Source organism: Cervus elaphus, chromosome 13 (assembly GCF_910594005.1).
Source record: "Cervus elaphus chromosome 13, mCerEla1.1, whole genome shotgun sequence".
Classification (NCBI taxonomy): domain Eukaryota; kingdom Metazoa; phylum Chordata; class Mammalia; order Artiodactyla; family Cervidae; genus Cervus; species Cervus elaphus.
The window spans coordinates 48,309,628-48,331,137 of NC_057827.1; the positions used below are offsets into that span (position 1 = coordinate 48,309,628).

At 37.7% G+C, this 21,510-nt stretch overlaps 1 protein-coding gene across 1 annotated transcript; it reads left to right on the forward strand.

Moving 5' to 3' along the window:
• Positions 1 to 814: 814 nt before the first annotated feature.
• PSMA6 (proteasome 20S subunit alpha 6) lies at positions 815 to 20,791 on the forward strand. Its single transcript, XM_043921999.1, has 7 exons — positions 815 to 985; positions 13,481 to 13,575; positions 13,918 to 13,999; positions 14,721 to 14,876; positions 17,275 to 17,453; positions 18,692 to 18,786; positions 20,569 to 20,791. The coding sequence occupies exons 1-7, from the start codon at positions 910 to 912 to the stop codon at positions 20,624 to 20,626; spliced, it is 741 nt and encodes a 246-aa protein (XP_043777934.1). The 5' UTR covers positions 815 to 909; the 3' UTR covers positions 20,627 to 20,791.
• Positions 20,792 to 21,510: the final 719 nt, after the last annotated feature.

Genomic DNA, 21,510 nt, shown 5'->3' on the forward strand with positions numbered 1-21,510 from the left:
GAGAGAGTGGCATTGACATATATACACTACTACTGTGTATATTGCTTCCCTGGTGGCTCAGACGGTAAAGCGTCTGCCTGCAATGCGGGAGACCTGGGTTCAATCCCTGGGTTGGGAAGATCCCCTGGAGAAGGAAGCGGCAATCCACTCCACTACTCTTGCCTGGAGAATCCCATGGATTGAGGAGCCTGGTAGGCTAAAGTCAATGGGTTGCAAAGAGTCGGACACAACTGAGCAACTTCACTTTCACTTTTTTCACTGTGTATAAAGTAGATAACTAATGAGAACGGCACAGGCAAGGTCTACCTGGTGCTCTGTGGTGACCTAAATGGGAAGGAAATCCAAGAAGGAGGGGATATACCTATAGGTATGGCTAATTGACTTTGCAGTACAGCAGAAACTGACACAGCAATGTGAAGCAATGATACTCCAGTTGAAAGAAGGAAGGACGAAAGCAAGCAAGCCCGTGGGTAAACAGATTAAGAACGCCAGCAAGCCAGATCCAGGCTAGATATACAGGTGCCCAAACTATTGAGACACTTCAATACGCGATCACTCAGAGAGGCAAATCACTACTCGAGGCTCCGGAAAAGCTTTTTTGCTCTTGCTATAATCAATTCATTCTCCAGATGAAAGCTCTAAACCGTCACAAGCTGAACCTCACCTGCTATCTTCAAGCCGCCCACACGTGGGGCTGGCGCAAGCTCAAGTCGAAGAACCCGCTCTGCCCCACCCCCACCAGAGGCGGGGCCTTGGAGCTCTCCCCGCGCGGGGGTCTTAATCTCGGTGCGCAAGAGCGGAAGGGCCCCGCCGATGCCCCGGAAGCAGTCGTACCAACTTCCGCAGGGGCTTGTACGCCTGGTGCAGGAGCTAGGAGGCCCGAGATTGTGCTTGGAATAGTGGTGCACCATGTCCCGGGGTTCCAGCGCTGGTTTTGACCGACACATTACCATTTTTTCTCCCGAGGGACGGCTCTACCAAGTAGGTGAGTGAGTCGCGTCTGCCTTTGGCCCACTCGAATTGCTCTGTCATGGTACGGCCTGCAGCAGGAAGACGCGGCCGGAGTTTAGTCCCGGGCTGAAGCGTGGCCGGAGCTGGGACTGGAAGAGGGCCGAGTCCATGTGGAAGTCCCTTGATGTTCCCACCGCTATCCTTAGGCTGGGATGGGAGCCTGAAGGCGGAAGGTCTCGGGCTGTCCGGGGCATGCGTCCTCATTGCTTGGACACTATAAAGAGTTACAGGAAGGTAGGGCTGTTTAGCCTGAATGGGCCCAACGTCTGTAGCCATCTAAAGGGTAATTGGTTCCTTAACCTTCCAGTGAAAACGTTTCCTGTTCGTTTTCCTTTGTTTGCAGTATAGACTTCCTGGTCCTGTGGTTAATTACACGTAGACTTTCAGAACCTCTGTGTGTCAGACGTTGTGCTGGTCCTAGGGGATGCAAAGATGTCACACCTTCACTTACACTGACGCTCGCGGCTTAAAGGGAGTAACATACGTAAACAAATGGATAAAAAGCGCCAAATAACTGGAGTTCAGGACATTCGTGGAAAACTGGTAGACGGGATGAGTGGCCGTCAGCTCTAGAGCTGCTCTTGAAACTAACATCCTGTCTTAACCCACGTCTGATTGGGTGCTACTGTAATTTAAAAGTTGGTTCTGAATTGTAGGTGAGGTATAGTGAAATAGCTGTTTCCTGAAGGACAGCTTCACTGGAAATAAACCCTAAAGTGGTTAGAGTTATTCAGTATAGCAGTACATTTTGGTGGATCAAAAAGGTGTCAGGGTTTAGGCTGTGACTGGAGGAGTCAGTATTCGGAGAACCTGGTTTACAACTGGCCGGTGATGGTTTTCTTTTTGAGTGAATTTAGCACCTCAGTGCCTTGGTGAGGTCAGTGATCGTCTGTGCTTAGAAATCATAAGGAGGGAGTTGGCCTGTAAATGAGGCTCTCTTGTAAGTGTAAATGTTAGAAATGAAGATAACTTGGAATGAAACCAAATTACTGTATGGCTACATACTGGATATGATGTAGCAAGAAACAACATCATATAGGGTAATTCGTGAACCCTTTTAACTCTTCCCCAGTTGAAAAATATGATCTAAGATGAAACAGAGATGATAACCGTATCTTCAAGGAAGTTTCATTTTAAAAGTTTCATTCCTGAGTTTTAAAGACTTCTGTATTGGCTGTGCTTTGAATGTTCTATTTCATAATTTTTAATATGTGAACAGGGAAAGTCACTTAAACCTAGACTTTTGTATACTATATTGTAAAGTCCAGCAATAGGCTCTAATGCTTCCCAGATTTGGTGAGTTGAAGGTCTGAATATAGTGTCATTTTAATAGTTTAAAAAGACTTGGAATAGAGCATGCAGTTCAGAACAGGTTAAATATCTAGACAGAATAACTTTAAGGTTTGTGTGGTTTAATAACACACTCCCTCTGCTACTCAGCGCACTGATTAGACCTTGCTAGGAAAGGGAAAGTGAAAGAATAGTATGATTAAGCAGTATAGTGGTGAAGAGTTCAGGCCCTGGAGCCCTAACTGGATTCAAATTCCTGCTCTGCTTCATAGATAGTGCTCACCTGGGCAAGTGATACAACTTTAGCCTTAGTTTCTTTTTCAAAGTTGGCCTGATAATTCCTCCCTTTTGTGGTGGTTTTGAGGATTAAATAAAGTAATATATGTATAGTGCTTAGCACAGTATTAAGTTCTCAGTAAATGTTATTTTTTGTTGGATTCTTTGGCTTGCTTTTTTTTTTTTTTTGGTCTGTTAGATTAGTAGCTCTGTAGACATGGACTGTTTCTTTTATGGCCCATCCATGCTTGATTCTCTAATGAAATATACATATATTGTCACAATGTTGTGAATATCGTTGGTTAGTTTCTAAACTTTAGAATCTGCCAAAGACAAAACACTTAAGACAGAGTGCAAATTGTTAACAGTGACAGTGGAAAACTAGTAGAAGAAAAATGGGGAGATGACAAGGGAATGGAAAGGTTAATGGAAAGGATTAAGGATGTTCCTCATCTTCTATAGTTGGGATTCAAAAGATATATGTGGTCTGAAGTTTCTAAGTTTAAAAAAATACAGGTATAATTTTAAAGTTATAATATTAATTATAATTATAAACAAACTGTTGATATTTGTTCTCAAGGAGTAGGGGAATTTTTTATTTTTACCTGTACACTTTAATAATTGTTGAAAATTTTCTCTTAATGTGTTCAAGAGGGGGTGTGTGTGTGTGTGTAAACTGTAGAGCTATATAGAGTATTTGGCTTTGAAATCCAACTTCAGTAATTTCATATGTTATCAATGGGAAATAGGTCCATAAGCCTGGCTACTTTAGAGCCCCTGTCTTCTGCCTTTTTGCTGGATATGTCTGGCGAGGGAGATGGGATCAGTCCCTTGAATTTGCCTCCCAGGTGAAGTGAGCGCTGCCTGGTTGCTCCTGAGAAGGGAGCATGCTGATAAGAAACAGGAAAGAAATGGACTGCTAGAGACTGACTGGAGAGGATGGTTTTCTAATCTAGAAAGTGATAGTATGTATTGAAGCCGGGATTCCTAGGGAGTCCTAACTCCACACCAACTAGAGGAAGTATAGAATTTTACATATACTACATATGTAAAATATAATCCCATTTACCTTATAGGTTTCTAAGGATTTAATGAGTTCATAGATGTAAAGTACTTAGTGTCTGTCACATAGTATTAATAAGCAGTCAGTAAATGTTTCTGTGAGGAATGCTGTTAAAATCCCTCACAGAAACATGACTGATAAAAATGGACGTTTTTTCATCTCAGGAGTTTCGCAAGTAAATGCACTGAGACTTACTGTTTACCTCTTTTGCTGTTTAAAAAAAAAAAAAATTCTTGTTTTGGGGACTTCCCTGGTGATTCAGTAGCTTAGACTCCGTGCTCCCAATGCTGGGGGTCTGGGTTCAATCCCTGGTCAAGGAACTACATCCCACATGCCGCTACTAAGAGTCTGCATGCCTCAACTAAAAGAGCCTGTGTACCGCAACAAAGATAGGAGATCCCAGGTGCCACAACCCAGACTCGGCACAGCCAAAAAATAACAATAATCATAAGAATTCTCGTTTTAAAGTAGTGTTTCTCAACCCAGACTTCTCATGCCCTCCTTGGATCTGATTTGAAATTGAATGTGTACCATGTATACATACATACATATATATGTGTATATATATATTTGTAAATACATACATATTAAAAGTATAGAAAAAAGTTATGAGATCAAAGTCTGCTATGTTTTTAACCTCATATCTGCCCCACACACACATACTTCTCCCCACACACACACCACCAATATTTTTAATGATCCCACCTGCTTGAAAAATCATCATTTTGAGGAATGTAATATTAGGAGGCACTGTGAAATGAGATGCACTTCCTGCTTAAGTTTAAAGGTTAGGGAAAGACAGAATGGGAGTTTCAAAAAAATCTTAACAGTAAGATTCTAGTAGTACAGCATTCAAATTGGATGTTGACATATCATGCAGAATACCTGCCTTGTCCTAGTAGAACACCTCTTATTTTTTTGATAACCAAACTTCAAAGAATGTAGGAGCCATATTTTTCCAGCCAGTGTTTATATGGGGAAAAATATTTTCCAGAATTCAGCACAGGTTTTTGTTCGTTTTTAAACAACATCTATTTATTTTCTCCCAGTTTTGTAAGTTAGCAGTCTGGTAGGCTTAGGGTCACACAGGCTGAAAATCACAAGGAGGCTGCATTCTTTTTTTTAATTTAAGTTTAGATTTGCCTTTTACTGAGGTAACATTGGCTTATAACATTATATAAGTTCGTGTGTGCAACATACTACATCATGATCACCACCAAAAATTTAGTTTCCATCTCAGTACAGCGTTTTAGACAAAATTATGGGTGAAAAAATCTTGACTTACATTCCTTTATTTATCAGAATTTTAGAATCACCTGTAGATGCTTCGCAATGAGTGCCCATAAATGGGATGTGCATCTCTGCTGTTGCTAGCAACACACGAGCAGCTCCTATTGTGAGCCACTCTCGGGCATTGTGTTTGACCTGAACATTTTGTCACAGTACCTTTTATATTTAGCCCTTGTTTTTTCCTAGTGTTATACAAGTGAGTCCTGGAAAAGTTGGAAAGTGTTGGGGAAAATTGTAGGGGAGGAAGCAAAATGTATAAAAGATTACTGTGGAAAGAGGTCTCTATATACAGACAACTGTTTATTAACTATTTTATTTATAATCAAGGATGCAGTTTTCATTCTAACCTAATGGTTTGTTGCTAGATTGAGCCCTCTGAAACTGCTGGTGTTTGACTGCTTTTTACCTGTAAAACTAGCTCTTTGATGTGGTTCAGCCTAAGATATATATATATAAATAACCTAATACATATATATATACACACATATATATTGGTAACTTATTATGTATTTAAATAAAAATTAAGAAATTGTAACTAAATTGTATTTAAATAAAAATTAAGAAATTGAGGACTTGAGATGAACTATTATAATCCATTATAATTTTTCCTATTTAAAAAATAAGAAATGGACTGAAATGGGCTATCAGTTCTTTTCTTGCATAATCTTGGACATTCAGAAGCAGATTACTTAGATTAACATAACAGTGTTTGCTCGTTTTGTTAGTTTCTGAAATTTATCCAAAAAGCAAAATTTTTAGTGATGGAAGTAAAGTGTTTAATTACTGTTTCTGACATTTGAATTCCGACTCAAAACTAAATATGCCTTTTAAATACTGCCTATAAACTTCTGTTTTTTAATTGGCCTTCATGCTCCCCTCTGCTGTAAACTGTGATATTCCTTTTACCCTACCAGTGTTTCTTTTTAATTACTGTCTCTAGATTCTTAACTTGACAGTTTCCATTTTTATAGAAATTACTATTAATATATTTTATGGTGGTGTTATTTTTTTAAAAAATTTAAATTGTCGTATAGTTGATGTACAGTATTATATAAATTTAAGTGTGCAACATAGTGATTCACAACTTTTACATGTTACACCCCATTTATAGTTATTGTGAAATATTGGCTACAATCCCTGTGCTGTACAGTGTGTGTCTTTGTAGCTTATTTTATGCTGGTGGTAGTGTTATAACGGGGATTCACTTACACAAAATCTTACTGAAAATTACACTGTAATATGGGAGAAGGCGGTGGCAACCCACTCCAGTACTCTTGCCTGGAAAATCCCATGGACGGAGGAGCCTGGTAGGCTGCTGTCCATGGGGTCGCTGAGAGTCGGACATGGCTGAGCGACTTCACTTTGCCTTTTCACTTTCATGCATTGGAGAAGGAAATGGCAACCCACTCCAGTGTTCTTGTCTGGAGAATCCCAGGGACGGGGGAGCCTGGTGGGCTGCCGTCTATGGGGTCGCACAGAGTCGGACACGACTAAAGCGACTTAGCAGCAGCAGCAGCCGCATGGTAAGTAACAAAATATTGGTGCTGAGAAGGGTACTTTAGGAAGTGACACTGACAGAGAGCCAGGAATGTTTCCTTTGAGGAGATCCATTGATCTACATGAAGGTTAGGTTAGAAGGAAACTTAGGGAGACCTTTGTATTGGTCAGTCGGGTGTAGCTGGAGCAGACAGTGACAACTGGAAAAAGATTGTAGCAAAATGTTGAAAAGATTTGGATGTCATGCTACAGATTGGACTTTGTCCCATGGATTTTGGACGTAGCTGGTAGAAATCCTTAAGAACAACAAGATTATTAAGTAAGATAGCAGAAGAGTTGGGTATAGAATTAGAATTAAGAGTAGAAGGGACAGATGACAGGAAGACCATTTTGGAGAGGGTTGTCCCAGTGATCGATAGAAACAAAAATAGGTGGAACAGTACAATGACACGTGTATTCATAACCCAGCTTTAATGGCTGTCCGCATTTGTCAGTCTCGTTTTCTCAAACACTTATCCCTCTCTACTGGAGTATTTTATTTTTTTCTGCTGGAGTATTTTAAAGCAAATTCTAGATACAAGAGTAGACATTTCTCTGATAAGAGGAAAGTGAAGAGTCAAGAATGGTACCCAGGTTTGTAGCTTGAAAACCTGAGTAGTTAGTAATCTGAGATAACTATAAGAAACAGGTTTGCAGAGATAACTGCGTGTGTGCTCAGTCCGACTCTTTGTGACCCCATGGACTGCAGCCCACCAGGCTCCTCTGACCATGGCACTTCCCAGGCAAGAACACTGAAGTGGGTTGCCATTTCTTTCACCAGGGGATCTTCCTGACCCAGAGATCATACCCGAGTCTCCTGCATCGGCAGGGCGAATTCTTCACCACTGCACCACCTGGGAAGCCCAAGAGGTGTTTAATTTCAGCCATGACTGTGGGAGAAATGGGCATTTACAAATATAAGTTCAGAGCTAAAGATGTCAGTTAATAGTGATTATATAGGATAAATCACCCAGTGATAGGGAGAAGTGATAGAATCCTTAGGGATACCAGTATTTAAGGAGCCAGCTAAAGAGATGGAAGCAGTGAAGGAGACTGAAAAGTTGGTGATGAATAGCAGGAATTGTTTTGAGGGGCCCCGCATCTCATGGGATCCTAGTTTCCTAACCAGGCATCGAACCTGAGCCCCCTATTGTGAAAGTGTGGAGTCTCAACTGCTAGACCACCAGGCAAGTTTAGGAATGATATTCTTAACTAAGAACTTTAAAAATTGAGTTTCTCAGTTGCACTAGCCATATTTCAGGTGCTCAGTAGCCACACGTGGCTATTGCCTATTATATTGGGTCGTGCAAATATACAGCAGTGCCTTCATCACAGAAAGTTCTGTTGGAAGCAGTAGTCTATATAGACAGGGAGAGAGGACTAGGACCCCTTTAATGGATCTTTGCTAATTCATAGGCACATTCTCTGTTGAGAAACATTTTTTATATGTAAAAAAAATTTTTATATTTTGTGGGACCAAATTTTATTATGTGGTGAGAGCCATAGCTCTTTTCCTTTGTGGCGTTTTATCTTTTGCATTATTTAAGCAGAACAGGTAAGTAATGCACATGAGTGAAACCAGCTGGTGAGGCAGGAGGAGGAATGATGGGAAATGTGAGAAACTGCAGAACACATGTCAGCCCTAAATGATTTGCTCTGCTGGACAGTTGCTGTGAGGGTCAAATGATACCAGGATTTTTTTCTAAGAAAAAATAATCCTGCTTTTATTTTATCATACTTTTAGTTAATGATAATTATCCTAGAAAACTGTGTATTCTAAACCAATTTGAGTAAGCTGGATTGGATCCATGGCCAACCTTTGACTTAGTGTCTACTGGTTGCAAATGTAATTTTAAAGCTCTTTGGTTCCTACTTTCTTTGACTATCCAGTCTGGTGGTGGAGGGGGAGATAACACAGTTGAAAATGCTAAAATTACTAGTGAAATAGGAAATGCTATGGGAATTCAGAGAAAGGGTTGAAGAATCCCTTCTAGGATAATCAGAGAAAGTATCCATGGGAAATAGAGGACACTTGAGGGGAAGGACAGGCTTTAGCTAGGAGAAAATAAGAATAATGGGGCAGTCCAGAGAGGACTTGAAAAAGCAAAAAGTACATTGTAAGAGGAGAGATGGTAAAAATTGCAAACGAATAACCCTCTATATCCATAGACAGGCTTCCCACGTGACTCAGTGATAAAGAATCTGTCTCCCAGTACCGGAGATGCTGGTTCAGTCCCTGGGTTGGGGCGATCCCCTGGAGAAGGAAATGGCAACCCATTCCAGTATTCTTGCCTGGGAAATGTCATGAACAGAGGTGTCTGGCAGGCTACAGTCCATGGGGCTGCAAAAGAATCAGACACGACTTAGTAACTAAACAATAACACCCATAGATGGAATATTTTTTAGGCCAAAATTGTGTTCTGAACAATCATGAGGTAACAGCTGGCAATTGAAAATGTACTGAAATTGAGATCAAGGATAGTGACCCAGATATACATCTGTATAGAAAAGCTTGTTCCTGATGTTTATCTCTGTAATATCTATAGTGATAATCATTTTATTACTGATAACTGGTCATTTGTATTCTCTCATTTTCTAGATTAGTAAGGCTAGAGGTTTTTATTAGTTTCCTGTGGCTGCTATAACAAATTACTACAAACCTGGTTGCTTAAAACAACAGAAATTTATTCTCTCACAGTTGTGGAAGCCAGAAGTCTAAAATCTGTATCATTGGACCAAGATGAGAGTGTCAAGCAGGGCCATTCTGTCTCTGGAGGCTCTAGGGAAGAATGCTTCCCTCGTCTTGTCCACTTCAAGAGGCTACCAGCATTTCTTGGCTTGTGCCTCCTCCACCCCTCAAATCTTCAAGACCGGCCTTTGCAAATCTCTCTGCTCCTCCTTCATAGCACCTTCTTCTCTCTGTGTGTTAAATTTCCATCTGTCTCTCTTAATAAGGATACATAGGAATGCATTTAGGGACCATCAGAATAATCTCCCCATCTCAAGATTAACTTAATCATGTATGTAGAGAGTTTTTTGCGGGGAAAGGAGCTATACATGGTAATGTTTGCAGGTTCTAGGTATTAGTACATGGATATCATTTGGGGACTGTTTTTCAGTATACCAAAGGGTTTATAATTTTGTTGGTTTATTTTTCAAACAATCAATTTTTGACTTTGCTCATATCCTCTTTTATGTCTGTTTCATTGATTTCTGATCTTTATTATTTCTTTTTTCTAATTTGGTTTTATTTTGCCTTTTTCTAGCTTCTTAAAGTAGAAACTTAAGTTTGCAGTGTAGAGCTGGGGGCCTTAGCCGCTTTCTGACTGACTGTTCACCAGAGGCCACCAGTGGTTCTTGCCACGGAGCCCCTTCCCAGTTCAGCAGGAAGAAGGTCTAGAGTGAGTCCGCTAGCAAGATAGTCTTATGTAATGTAATCAGGAAGGCGCCATTCCATCACCTTTGAATATTCGGTTAAAAGGGAGTTAGAGATTTTGCCCATACTCAGGAGAGGGGATTACACAGAGATGTGAACACCAGGAGGCAGGTATTGTTGAGGGGAGACCGCCTTAGGATCCGTCCACCATAGCAGTAAAATTCCTTCCGAACACTTGGAGCTGCATCCTGCAAGTTTTGTTACATTTTAACCATTACTATTCAGTTCAAAATATTTTAAAATTTCCTTTGTAATTACTTCTTTGACCTATGGATTATTTAGAAGTATGGTTTTAAATTTTCAAATTTAAAAATTTTCCAAAATATAGGATTTCTAGCACTTTGCAATACCATCCATTTCCCCTTTGTGTCCACTCCATCCTAGGCTAATCAACTTTTTTCATCCATTTTGTAAAGTGTGTCTCCAGTTGTCAGCATATATTTGAGTCTTGCTTATATATCCATTCTGACAGTTTATGCTTTTCATTGGAGTATTTCATCTATTTCCATTTAATGCAACTGTTAACATGGTTAGATTTCTTTTTTTGACATGGTTAGATTTTAACTTACCATTTTATTTATTTTAATCTGTTAGCCTTTTGGCTACATCTTAGCATTTTTTAGTCTTATTTTAAGGATTATAATATATATGCTTAACTTCTTCCCATCTTTCTTAGAGTTAATGTTTATCATTTCACAAAAAATATACAAGCCTTAAAACATTGTAAGTCAGCTTACTTCCTTTCCTTCTATAAGTAATACATCTCCATTATTTTACAAACTCCATAAATGTTGTAATTTTTGTTATGTATTTTTAAAGAATTAAAGAGAATAAAATAAGTCTTTTATATTTATCCAGATATTTACCACTTTTTGATGTTTCTCATTTCTAAAGATTGGAGTTTTCTTTTGTTACCATTTTCCTTCAGCCCAGAGAACTTCTTTTAGCATTTTTGTTGCAGATCTGAAAGTGTCTGTTTTACTTTCATTCTTGAAGGATGTTTTTGTTGAAAATAGAATTCTGAATTGATGGTTTTTCTTTCCACAATTTAAGGATGTTCCACTATCTTCAGGTGAAATCCATGGAATTTAAATCATTGTTCTCTTGTATATAATTTGTTCTTTTTCTCTGTTCTCAAAGTTTTCTCTGCTTTTGATTTTCAGGAATTTGACTGTAATGAGTCAGGTTTCTTTTTATTTATCCTGCTTGGAGTTTGCTGGATCTTCAATATGGAATTTTATGTCTTCTGCCAAATTTGGAACATTTTAACCATTATTTCTCAAATTTTTGTTTGTTTCTGTTTTGGGTCTCATTCTTTCCTCTCCGGTTAAACACAGTTATACCTGTTTATATTAATCTGCAGACTTGTTTTTTTAAGCCTGTTTTCTCTTGTTTAAAATTGGGTAGCGAATTCCCTGGTGGACCACTGGTTAGGACTCTGTGCTTCCACTGCAGGGGCACGGATTCTACCCCTAGTCCAGGAACTGGACCCCACATGTCATGTAGCAAGACAAAAAACAAAAAGTATACTTTGATTGATTTTTCATACTCTTTGCTATGTTATCTCCATTCTGCAGTTAAGTCCATTTGGTGAATTTTTAAATTTTAAATTGTATTTTTTAGTTTTGTAATTTCTACTTGGTTCTTTTTGTACTTTATTGAAATTTCTTACTTCATCTTGAGTATTTTTATTATGTCACTGAACCTAGTTTTAATAACTTTGCCTGCTAATACAACATCTGGATCATCTCAGAGTTGGCCTCCTTTAAGTAGATCACATTTAACTATGTTTTATTTTCTTTTTTAGTATGTTGAGCAATTCTGAATTATATCCTGGTCATTTATGAATGTTAGGTTGTAAAGACTGGATTTTGTTATGTTCCTCCAAAGAGGGTTAATTTGTTCTAGCAGGCAGTTAGTTGGTGGCAGCTTAAATCTCACCTTAATTCTTTTATCCTAGCTACTATGCTTGGAGTCTGTCTTTTGTTATGTGTGGTTATGGAATCAGCCAGAGATTTGGGCAATTAGACATTGAGACTGTCCCTCACTGCCTCTCTCCTTTCTCTCCCTCATTCTCCAGCAGCTGTGATACTCCCCAAAGCTGTTCTCTAGCTCTTCAGGTCAAAAGGACTGAATTTTCTGTGGGTGTTTAGCCTAGACTGGGGCCTGCAGGCAAGCTGTAAGTCATGAAAATGGGAGTCACCCCACTCCATTCCCTTCTTCAGGCACTGACTCCCTCTCTAGAATCTGTACTTTTGGCCTCTCTCTGGTATCTTGGGCAGTTATTGTTTTGGCTAGAGTTTATAGTTTGTCTGTGGAGGATTGATCTGGTACAGGCTTTTTTGACCATATGAGAAACAGAACTGAGAAGCATTATGAAACATATTTTAGAAATTATTTGTGGTATAATGAGATGGTAAAAACAAGTTATTATAATTTGATAAAGGATTTTTATCACAGCTCCTATTAAAGGAAATTCTTTGGTGTCATAGGTAATATTTTCCTTAGATGAGCCTCATCACCAGTGGCTTTTTGAACCAAATGAGACCAGGCCTCAGACCTGGTATGCAGAGTAATACTTGACAGAATTTTGAAAGCATTTATTATGTGTCAGATGTAAATAATAACTGGAGTAGTGAGTGATTTTTTTCTTCTATATTTCCTCTGTATTTTCTACAGTGAGCATATATTAAATTGTGTTGCAGTTTTCCTGATTATGAAATATGTTTTTAGTAAGTTTAAATATTACAGAAATAAATAACATTGAAAGGGATAGTCTCATCTGTAATTCTTCTCTCCATAGGCATTCTCAGCTAAACCATGTGGTACCAAAGTAGTTTGTTTTTATAAATCACTTTGATCAGCTGCTTTAACCTGGGAGTGGTTTGACAGCAACTAGAGAAGTGCACAGGAGAAGGAAATGGCAACCCCCTCCAGTGTCCTGGCCCGGAGAAGCCCAGGGACGGGGGAGCCTGGTGGGCTGCCGTCTATGGGGTCGCACAGAGTCAGACACGACTGACGCGACTTAGCAGCAGCAGCAGAGAAGTGTACAAGCTGAAGTTTGTTGTAGATAAACTAAAGAATCCTATAGTGTAGGTAACATGAAAGTTGCAAAAAAACATAATCCAGAAATTTTCAACTTGGTAGAGGGGGTAGAAAAGAGTAATCTAACAGCGATTAAAGCTGCATACAATCCATTAGTTATTGACCAAAAGTTAACAGAAATAGTAAATCTTGAGAAAATGTAGAGCACCTAAATTTGACCCAGGAAAATCAGACGTGGTAGGAATAATGGCTATAAAACAGATTTTTTCAAATGATAAAACAATTGATAAAAGATTTGATATGATAAAAATTGTTTACTGGAAATTTGGTGTTTGCATCTGATGAAAATGATCAAAATGAAAGGAAATACAGTTGGTTTAATCATGGTTTATTATTATTTTGACTTTGCATATCTTAGATGGCATTCCATGTTAGTTTATCAACCTGTTTATTTTTAATGACTGTTTATTACTCAGTTGCATGGATCTATGATCATTGATTTCACGTTTTAAAAAAACTGTTCTATTTTCCAGAATATGCTTTTAAGGCTATTAACCAGGGTGGCCTTACGTCAGTAGCTGTCAGAGGGAAAGACTGTGCAGTGATTGTCACACAGAAGAAAGTGCCTGTAAGTAGTACTGCCCAGATAGCAGTTGTTGCAGAATGCAGTGTGAGATGTGCAAGGGTATATTATTATCTGTATGTGTTTATGTTATTTTTATAAGCATAATGGCATTTCTAGGTCTCTTGTCTTCAGGTACACACTTAGGTGAGCTGGAGTTCTTGCCCACAGAAAACATACCCTCTTAAAAAGGAAAACAGAGTAGTGCCCACACCTCCATTTTTTATTGGTTTTAACTGTAAAATGAGCAGAAGACATTTATAGTTCATTGTTATAATTCCATGTTTTTTTATCACTACACAGAGACCTGTGATTTTTTTTTTTTAATTATCTTGATTTGTTCTTTAGGACAAATTACTGGATTCCAGCACAGTGACTCACTTATTCAAGATAACTGAAAACATTGGCTGTGTGATGACAGGAATGACAGGTGACTGGCTTGATACTTACTTAGATTTGTTATTTTCTTCAGTTTATTTTTAATTTTAAAAGGCCTCCCTTAATATCTGATTTGCGATCTTCCAAGGCTACTATCAATCTTCAGAGTATTGTGTGCTTTTTTGAAACCATAAGTTTAATAGAATTAGATATCTATGCTACTGTCAGGGAAACTGAGTGAGGGCCCTCTCAAAAATGATTTCATCTATGAAATGGTTTATTAATTTATTTCATCTATGATATGGTTAATAATTTAAGGGGACATAAGTCAGTATATCTCAAACCTGGTGATAGTGACACTGGTTAGAAGTAGGTGACAATTGTGAGAATAACTTTAGGTTTCTGTTTTCTGAAATCAAGGGAACATTCAAGCCTACAAAAAGATGGAGAGAAACATTATTCTTTCTCCTTATACCTTGTTCTTTGGGAGATTATAAGACACTTTTAGAAATTATTGTGATGGCTGATAAAGAAGAGTTCAGCATAAAAGCAGAGCTATGTGTAGGACTTCATCTTTTACATTTTTTTCCTTTTTTGTCACATACTTATTGCTGAGTCATTCACTGTATGTTGATGGGAGAAAAAACCATTGTGGACTACTTCTGCTTTCCTTAAGTCATAATGAGATACATGTATTTGTTGGGACAGTTACCTGACTTTGAGGTTCATTCTTTCCTTCTAACGAAATAAACCTTTGTTTCTTATGCTCTAAGCTGACAGTAGATCCCAGGTACAGAGGGCACGCTATGAGGCAGCTAATTGGAAATACAAGTATGGTTACGAAATTCCCGTGGACATGCTGTGTAAAAGAATTGCTGATATTTCTCAGGTCTACACACAGAATGCTGAAATGAGGCCTCTTGGTTGTTGTAAGTATGCAAAGAAGTCTCCCAAATAATTAATGAATTCAGATTGTTTTTTAGAGAACATGCATTAAGAAAGTTATTTCAGTAAGACTTGGGTTTTGAACATGTGGTTTGGAAAATTATGAAAGGTAGAAAAAATCTTTATAATAAATAGATGTTGGAAGGATAGGTTTCACAGCAGTATTTTAGGCACTACCTTTAAACATGAGACACTATTAGACTTTTGTAGTGGAGATTCCACTGCAACTCCAGATTACTAGTTCAATGAAAATGCCTAAATTAGGCATCTTAACATTGTAGTTGTTTCTTTTGACCACCCTAAAGATTCAGGCTCGCACACGTATGCCTGTGATTCATATACTTTATATTTTATATTTTGTATACTTTTATATATTTTATATACTTTATATTCATATAAAGAGGAATAAATTTCTTCTTTTAAAAAACAAGTAAAATTTTATTGGAAGAGAAATAAGATTTACTGATTTAAACTTAATGGAATAAGTTAGCCTGGAAAATTCAATGTGTCTGTTTCAGATAGCTTGTCATTTATTTATGAGAATTAAAGCAGTCAGTGTAATGATTTTTCTTCAGCACCTGACCCTGTTTTTGACGTATTACTTAAAAAGTCTCCCTTGATTTCTTTAGTGATACTCTTCTCTGCCTCCTCACTTTCCTTAGTTTATCCTCGTCTACTGGTCCCTTAAATGTTGTTCATCAGGTTTCTCTCCTTGGTCGTTCTGTTCTCTTTGTTTTGTCTGGGTAATCTCATCAGCTTTCAAGGCTTTATTTACTGTCTCATCTATATGCCAGTCACTCCCTCATTAGCTTTATCCCAGTCTCTTCCTTCATGTCCCACAGATACTTAAAACTTGAAATCATTGCTGTTTTCCTACTCTCATCTTCAACTTTTTTCCTACCCCCACCTCACCTTCCCTGGTCTTCTGTTAGTCAGACTGTCAAGCTTTACTGCAGAATATCTGGCCCTTCCGCCTCCTGTGTCCCTTTTTCATCATCTCTTGCCTTTGCCACCTGTTTTACCATCTTCTCCCTTCTTTCCTAGACTGTTCCATATTGCTACCTGAGTTGTCATCCTAGAGTTTTGTTGTTTGTTGTTAATATGATGTGCAGGGTCCCTTACAGTTTATTCCCAAGTTGCCTCTTTCTTGTACTGCATTTCTCTTTCTCCTGAAGCTACTGTAATACATGGATCTTTTCCTGGGTGTGTCCTGACCTTTTGTGTTCCTTTTGCCTTGATTGCCCTTCCTTTCCTTATCATGTGTTAAACCCTGCTCATCTGGAGTAAGGAAGTGTTAACTACCCCACCCAGGCAGTAAGTGGGTATCTCTTTTGTGGTGTCCTTGGTACTGTCTATTGTATGTCAAGTATAAAATGTAAAGAAATGTTATGGATAACATAAGACACTATATTAAAAAGGTTCAGATGGGGTTAAGCCCATCTTTAAATACTTTTGTTACCTGTTCTGCTGCGTAGAGAGAGTTTGGCGGTGGTGTTTATCTTATGTTTATCTTAAGTGTATGTCATTATAATAACATAAGTTATGTGTACAGAATTTAGAACTTGGTTTATACTGACTAGTACAGGAATACTGTTGATATGTCAACAGTAACAAAGAGGGGCATTATAGAGGTGAGCAACTAGTTCCTAGGTTTATTTCACTTAGTGCCAGCATTCCCAAGGTGAGTTCCATACACTTTCAGTTCTCTGGAACCTTGATAGGTAGTTCCTAAATTAAAAAAAAGAGTATTCTGTGGTCAAGTAAATTTAAGAACTACTGAGGTAAAGTAGATCAGCTTACAGCAGAAGATTTTAGAACACTTAATATGCTTTTGTATATTTTCTAAAAATAGTATGTGAAAAGTCTGTTTTCCAAATTTATCTGACCAGTTAACATTTTGAGGGGTTGGGGTTCAGAGGAACATGCTTTAGGTAATAGCAGGGATTAGAAGGTTGTTTGTATATTACATTTGTTATCATTCAGACCTTTTAAAAATCTGTGATAAAACCTTTTGCAAAGTGGAGATTTATTACCTAATTTATCTGTGGTGATAAACTATGTTTTGTTACTAGTTTTCCTAAAGCAAAACTTTTTTTAAAATTTTTTAAAGAATTCTGAAATTGGCTAACTTGATTTTGTTTGCTTTCATGAGTTGCCTTTTCTATGTAACATCATTTAATTTCCACATTTATTGAGCACTTACTATCTGTCACACATTAAAAAACCTGTTCTCAGGAATTTTATATATATATATATATCCTAAAATAGCCAGAGTAATGAATAACAGTAATGTTGTCACAGTAATGTGACAACACCAAGAGAGATGAAATCTGGTTGTATGAAGGTTTAAGATATTTAATGAGGGTCTTTCTTTCTGTTTAGGTATGATTTTAATTGGTATAGATGAAGAACAAGGCCCTCAGGTGTACAAGTGTGATCCTGCAGGTTACTATTGTGGGTTTAAAGCAACTGCTGCAGGAGTTAAACAAACTGAGTCAACCAGCTTCCTTGAAAAAAAAGTAAAGAAGAAATTTGACTGGACCTTTGAACAGACAGTGGAAGTAAGTTAACTGAAAGGAGCTGACCTTTTTTTTAATGCTATATAGAATAATGAAGATCGTTGCATAGTTGACAATCTTTATAAGCTATTCCTGGGATATTCATGATATCCAAGTTTGTTGGGTTAATAGTAAAATTGGTGTCACATGGGAACAATGAGGACTGCTTTATTCATCTAATTCTCTGTCTCATACTGTAGTTGAGACTGCTCTCAGCAAAACACATAAAATGGGAAAATACAACTGAGAATCAAGTCAAGACCAGGCCAAAAACCTGCATGGTTGCGATGCAAATTAGACTTAAGCTAACTGGAGGCAGAAGTGAGAAAGTTGAGTCAGTAATGTTGCTCTTATGGTCCTAAAGGAAAAGCAGTCACACCCCAAATTTTTAGGGAAGCAGATATCTTCATAGTAAAGTAGTATGCTCACAGGAGGACTTGACAGAGAAATTATAACTGGAATGCCTAGAGTCAGCGTTAAGCAGTATTCTTGAGGGGATTGTTGGTTATGATTGAAAAGTTTTAAATTGACAGGACAAGCCAAAATTCTTATACAGGTGCTTAGTAACCTTAGACTAAAGAAGCTTTTTGTGTATTGCCAAGAAGTTAAAAACAAAATTTTAGTAAATTGTTGAAAAGAAGGTCTGGGATACAGCAATTCTGAAGACTAACATGATTTTGATAAACAAGAAAGGAAAAATTACCATCTAATACTTTTATATTTAGTTGGCAGTATTATCATATACTAACAGGAAATGTGAATCTCTTATGTGGGAGGTACTGTTTAAATGTCTCTTAAGGTTTTTTTTTAATTGCAATTCATAGTTACGTGAATTAATTAATCACATCACGTACAAAGCCACTTAAAACATTCTTAAAGTGTTATCACTGTAAATTCCTTAAAAGAAGGCTGTATTCATCTTTATCCTCTCTGCCTCTCACTCCAAGTGCTGAGCATATTGTCTGGCATGTAGTGATCATCAGGTAAACGGACTGTTTTGTCTTAATCACCCTATTTTTCTTGTGAGACACCTTTCATTTATAGTTCAACTTGGTATAAAAAAGTTTCTTGTTATTGGCAGGCAGCATCTTAGAATTAAGCAATCTGTGTGGCTGTTGAACTACCACCTCAAAAATGAATAGCTTGTGGTTAATTCATGAGTTGAATAAGATTAGGATGAGAAAAATCTTGGAATCTCTGAAAAATTCTATATTATTTTAAATATTGATACTTTTTTTCAGACTGCGATTACATGCCTGTCTACTGTTCTATCAATTGATTTTAAACCTTCAGAAATAGAAGTTGGAGTAGTTACAGTTGAAAATCCTAAATTCAGGTGAGTTTTATTGTTGGCTAGGTACTTAAAGAAGTTTTCCAAGTGATAAATTCTAGTGTAAAAAGGTGGAAGTGTGTTGGTTCATTCGCCCTATAACTTGAAGAAAAAACACTTTTTTGGACTAGAGTTAGGTTTTTTCCCCAGCACCTGAGAGATCTGTTTTTGTTGTTATTGTCGTTTATTTTATTATGTCTTTAACTGCGTCGGGTCTTGGTTGCAGCACGCAGCATCTTTGTTGCACACTCTGGTTGTGTGTGGGCTCCGGAGCTCACAGGCTCAGTAGTTGTGGCCCACAGGCTTAGTTGCTCCGCACCTGTGGGATTTAGTTCCTGCATCAGGAATTGGACCTGCGTCCCCTTGCATTGCAAGGTGCATTCTTAACCACTGGACCACCAGCGAGGTCCTGAGAGGTCTGTTTTAAAACTTATTGGATGTCTCCTTAAAACAAACATAACTGCTTTGTTCCTCATTTTATTTATTTCATACCTAATACCAGAGGTGATGTATAATAACCTCCTTCATATAAGGAGTAAAATAAGTGTTTTTCTTTTTTTTAGCTTAAGGCCAATAGAAATTCAGCTCCAAACTAGTAGTTTTCAGATGGAGCTTTGATTATTTAGTGGTTATTTAAATGGAGCTTTGAAGAACAATATGAAATACTGATGTACATCAGACCCTATCGGGATATCTTTGAAACCCCCAGATTTTGCATACAGCTAATTGAATATGTAATGCTGGACTGGATGCTTGTCTGTTCTTGCAGCTTCCATGAGTCAAATCTGTACTGGGTGCTTAACATGTTATCAGCTCACTTAATCCTCCCAGCAAACCTGTGAGGTGGTTTACTTTTACCATGAACCTGGATACTCTTATGAATAGAGAATGTTTCTGTTAAATCACAGATGCAAAGAAGCTGCTGGAAGGCTTGTTAACTGTTACCTGTCTTTACTCTTAGGTCAGAATTAAAAGAAAACATGTCGGGGTTAGGGCTGGGGAACAAAAGTAGTAAACTAAGCTTAACCAGACCTTTCAGAGCTTCATTAGTACATTTTTCTAGTTTGTCCTTTTTGTTGCCTTTTAGGTAAGTGACATAAATTTGAAAGATTTAAGAAAAATTTATAGAACTTTTTTAAAAAGCATAATTGGATTTCCCTTTATCCCCTGGAGGAAAAGGTTGCCTTTTTTTTCTTTTCTCTTTTGTAAAAAGCAGTAAAATTCCAGCAGGAGCAATTTCTCTAAAGGACCTCCAGTTAGTTCTTGTTTTCTATTCTGAGACCCTTTATAACCTTTAAAATCTTCATTTTCATCTACTAGTTAAATAAATAAGAAACCAAAAAGTCTATGTCTTCAGAAAACTCTTGTATCATTTATAAATTGTGATAGTATTTAAATAATAAATAGAATATATATTTATTTTTATATATAAATAATAGCTAGATAGTAAGTATTTAAATAATAAGCATAAACAACTGTATAAACTACTTGCATGCATACAAAGCCACTTCAGTTGTGTCTGTGCAACCCTGTGGACTGTAGCCTGCAAGGCTCCTACTGTCCATGGGATTCTCCAGGCAAGAACACTGGAGTGGGTTGCCATGCCCTCCTCCAGGGCATTTTCCTAAATCAGGAATCAAGTGGGTATTGACCTATCAAATTGGGTGATAGGTACACACACAAAAGGTCATCACTATCCTACTTTTGTGTGTGTGTGTGTTTATTTTGCATAATAAAAGGTTTTCAAAAAGTAAATAGTTGTGGGGTTTTTTTCCCTTTGCCTTCCAGGATTCTTACAGAAGCAGAGATTGACGCTCACCTTGTTGCTCTAGCAGAGAGAGACTAAACACTGTAGTTAGTTTACCAAATCCGTGACACCACTTGCCTGTGTGTTTGGTAACAACAGACCAACATTTTGGGGGCCCCTCGATTGAAAAAGGAACTTCTCCCACTCTTGCTGCCACTGAAATGGTTAGGACTCTGTATAAATAAAACCAGTGCTTTTGGAAAAGAATCGCGTCCTGTCTTTTTTACCTCCAATTTCAAGTATTAAGTCTTCAGTATGTGCAGACTGTTAAATAAATGTTCACCACCTTCACATGGTAGTTTTTATTCATTTTGTTGAGAGATCCACGTTTCTTTGGCTTAAGGAACTTAATAGCCAGAAATTTAAACTATAGCTTGTATGGCATAATTAATAAATCACAAACTAAAACTCTGGTTTCAAAACTTGCTCTGACTAGTAACTTGGCATGGGAAGCTGTCTTTTTTACAATTCCTCATTTATTCCTGAACTTGAATTCCAAGTACTGTTGGAGGTTTAAACTATATTAAATGATTAGCATTATTGATCTTCAGTAGTTGAGGTACACATTTAATCTATACTCAATAAGAACCAGTATTTTTAAGAACAGAAATTGTAGTTACCTTTGGGAAACAGTAGGGTTAGAAAAGTTGTAGAAAGTGTATTTTCTTTGCTGCCTTAAGATTATTTAAAGCAGACTTTTAAGAAATTGGTCTATAGTAAGGGAGAGCTACCACCATAAGCAACATTAAGGGGAAAAGAACAAACTACATTCTGAATGATCTTTTTTCGAATTAAGTGTTTAAACTTCCCAGAGTAGATCCCTGGTGACCTCAGCCACTAATTGTTATGTAAGTATGTGGTTAGTAGCTCAGTCAAGTCCAATTTTGCAACCCCATGGACTATAGCCTGCCAGGCTTCTCTGT

What these genes read in the sequence shown, in the direction of transcription:
- PSMA6 (XM_043921999.1), top strand. Translation starts at nt 910, where the DNA reads ATGTCCCGGGGTTCCAGCGCTGGTTTTGACCGACACATTACCATTTTT. An exon ending in TCACACAGAAGAAAGTGCCT is followed by an intron (nt 13,576 to 13,917) that starts GTAAGTAGTACT and finishes TTTGTTCTTTAG; the next exon opens with GACAAATTACTGGATTCCAG. An exon ending in GTTGAAAATCCTAAATTCAG is followed by an intron (nt 18,787 to 20,568) that starts GTGAGTTTTATT and finishes TTTGCCTTCCAG; the next exon opens with GATTCTTACAGAAGCAGAGA.